Genomic DNA, 2,960 nt, shown 5'->3' on the forward strand with positions numbered 1-2,960 from the left:
GGCCGCGAACCGCCAGGGAGCGCTGCACACAACCCCAGCGGGTCCTGGGACGGAGGGGAGGGGGCGTGGCCCTGCTTGGCGCGCTAAGCCAAGCGAGTTGCTGAGTATGGGTGGCAGCAGAAGACTGGGGCTTGTCAGCAAAACGTGCACAGTTCAGATGCCTCAGACGCAGCAAGATAAGGTCATGTGTGAAATGGGAGGCTGCCAAAAATCAGAAGTCCTCTGCAAAGTGGCAGGTGCCATCTGCTTGTGCTCAGCCACCCACCTGCTAGGGGGCCAAGAGGAAACGGTGCCTCAGGGCAGCCCAGGCCATGGTCCATTCTTACGCCTCCTACAAATCCACACAGTGGCAGGGACTGCCCTGAGCTGATGGCCCTGGCCCTGCACGGAGGAGAGCCGGGCACGTCTCACCGGTGGAGGTGGCAGGACCGAGGGAGCCCCAGGTCTCACCTGTAGGTCTTCACCAGTTTGTCAGTGTAGGCGTACATGAGTAACTCCTCAAGAATTTGTTCCACGCAGGTGCCGATGTGGCGCTCGGGGATGCCCCGGATCCGGGCGTACATGACCAGCGTCTCCCAGCCCGTCATGTGGTTGAGTAGGGTGTCAAACTGGGGACAGTAGCCCACCCACTGCCGCACCTGGTGGGGGGGAGGCACCTCAGAAGGAAAGCCGCCCGGTGCATGGGGGGCCCGGACGCCTGCCCTGGTCTTGCCCCCCCCCCCCTGGCTCCTGCTCTGCTCCGTGCATCCCCACGTTTGCCATGTAGACAGACGTGTGCCCGGCTGCAGCGCTCGCTGGCGGGGTCTGTGGACGGGGCACACGAGGGGCCCTTCTGCCTGGCCGGCATGAAACCTCAGTGCTCAGCGCCTGCCTGCCTCGTGCCCTTCCAGGTATCATGTCAGTAGAAGATGGTTAATTTTTCCCCCTTATTAGACATATAAGCTACAACTAGGTTTTCTTTATATTCACGTGAAGACTACCAGAGCCTGGCGTGGTCGGGGTGGTGTGCACCACCAGACATTTCACGGATGTGTGCTCTCCGCAGAGGACCAATCGTGTATTGTTTTTGCCAAATGTATCATCCCATGTCTACCATTTTGCAAGTTACTTTTCTAACTCAACATTATGTCTTTTTTCTTTCATGTTTGTTTTTGAGGGAGAGCAAGAGAGAGTGCAAGCAGGGGAGGGACAGGGAGAGAGAGGGTGATAGAGGATCCAAGCAGGCTCCGTGCTGACGCAGGGTTTGAACCCACGAACTGTGAGATCATGACCTGGGCTGAGGTCAGACGCTCAACTGACTGAGCCACCCACGTGCTCCTCAACATTATACGTGAAAGATCTTTCTCAGTCAAGAAATGCCGTCCTACCCCAACTCAGTTTAACTGCTACTTAGCCATTAGGGGAAGGTTTCTAGATTTTATTTAGCTGTTTATAAAAACAAGTCAGGCACATGTCAGTTATTTCCAAGGTTCTGCCTTTATAAACTTGGGGTGAACTACCCTGGTTTGCGCCCATGGTCAGGTGCTCCCCTGGAGTACTAGACGAAGACAGTAGGGAGCCATTTTTGAAAAACAACCAATGCTGTCCTTCCTGTCTTCCCGCTAAAGATGCCGGACTGCTCTGGACACCACCGTCTGGGGCGGGGTGAGCAGCTCTGACCGGGTGCAGACCTGAAAACCGCCTGGATGGAGTGAACTAGGGGACAACGTGCCAGGACATCCCACAACCGAGGGCAGGGCTCCCCCTGAAGACAGACGCCACCGGGCAGGAGCAAAGTGCCGGGAGGAAACGCGGACTTGACAGAAGAGGCTTCGAGCATCTCACTATGAGACATGAAGATGTCTGGTAGGTTGCCTTCTTTGGGTGATGTTCACCTGCCGTTTCTTCTATTTCTAGTTTGCTGAAAATTGTCTATGATCATGTGTGGGACGGGGTTCCTGTCAAGTGCTTTTTCAGCATCTGTTGATAAATGGTTCTTTCCCCCGCTTTGATCTACTAAGGTAGTGATTTCTGTTGGTGGGTTTTTTGCTCTGGAGCCTTACTCATGTTTCTAGAGCAAACCTGACTTGATCATAATTTTTATTTTCTCAACTGCTGGATTTACATCAGTAATTTAGGGTGTTTATGTTTTTCGTGAAACTGGTCCGTGGCTTGTTTTAGATACTGTCCTTGCCTGGTTTTACCAGCTCCCGAGCTGGGCAGTGCCCCGGCTTCTCTCCCAAGCTTCTGCAGGGCTTCTGCTACAGGGACATGATCTGCTCAGTGGTGGCTGGTCCTGTCCAAGATAGGGTAGATCTTTGACCTTCGTTTCAGGTCTCTACAGGTTTTGGTCTGTACAGGTTTTCTATCTCTTGAAACAGTTTGGGGGTAGAAGGCTTGAGAATGTGATGTGATCTAGAGAAGAGGAAGGAGTGTGGTGTTTCTTACACACCTGACTTGGCAGAACCTGCTGTCTCCACGGCTCGGCTGGGTGCTCACGGAGCCCCACTTGGCACTCGGTGGTGCTGTGGACCGAGGACGACCCCTCATTGGAGCCAGATAATTCTGGGGCAGTGAGCAGGTCTCACAGAAATGCAGATGGACTCTCGGGAGTCACAGCTGATGCTTGGAACACCAGCACATCCTGCCAAAAATATATTTTAGCAAATGAAAAGAATGCTTGAAAGTACTTGTCCAGATCAAGGGTGGCAAACAGAAGGCTCACAAAGGGGGAAGAGCAAGGAGTTTGCTGCCGAGAGGGATCCGTGTGGGGTTCCCGGTGGGAAGCGCAGGAACGGAGGTGCAGGCGTAACTAGATTTAAATTCCACGTTTCTAATGGTGAGGTCACATAGACAGCCAGGAGGGGATGTGCAGATGGGCTCTGGGAGGACTGGAATCCGATTTCCGGGCAGATGTGCTGTGTTGTGTTGTATTTTTATTTTATTTTATTTTATTTTATTTTATTTTATTTTATTTTATT

At 52.9% G+C, this 2,960-nt stretch overlaps 1 protein-coding gene across 1 annotated transcript in view; it reads right to left on the reverse strand.

Annotated features, from left to right (window-relative positions):
* LOC121019331 (ATP-binding cassette sub-family A member 17-like) overlaps window positions 1–2,960 on the reverse strand; it is a 76,861-nt gene that overhangs the window by 2,354 nt on the left and 71,547 nt on the right. The window contains exon 26 of the mRNA XM_040458683.1: window positions 451–638. Coding sequence (XP_040314617.1) covers window positions 451–638 — 188 coding nt within the window. The remainder of the gene's footprint in view (window positions 1–450; window positions 639–2,960) is intronic.

The sequence above is a fragment of the Herpailurus yagouaroundi genome, unplaced genomic scaffold (assembly GCF_014898765.1).
Source record: "Herpailurus yagouaroundi ecotype Mexico unplaced genomic scaffold, PumYag 222, whole genome shotgun sequence".
Classification (NCBI taxonomy): domain Eukaryota; kingdom Metazoa; phylum Chordata; class Mammalia; order Carnivora; family Felidae; genus Herpailurus; species Herpailurus yagouaroundi.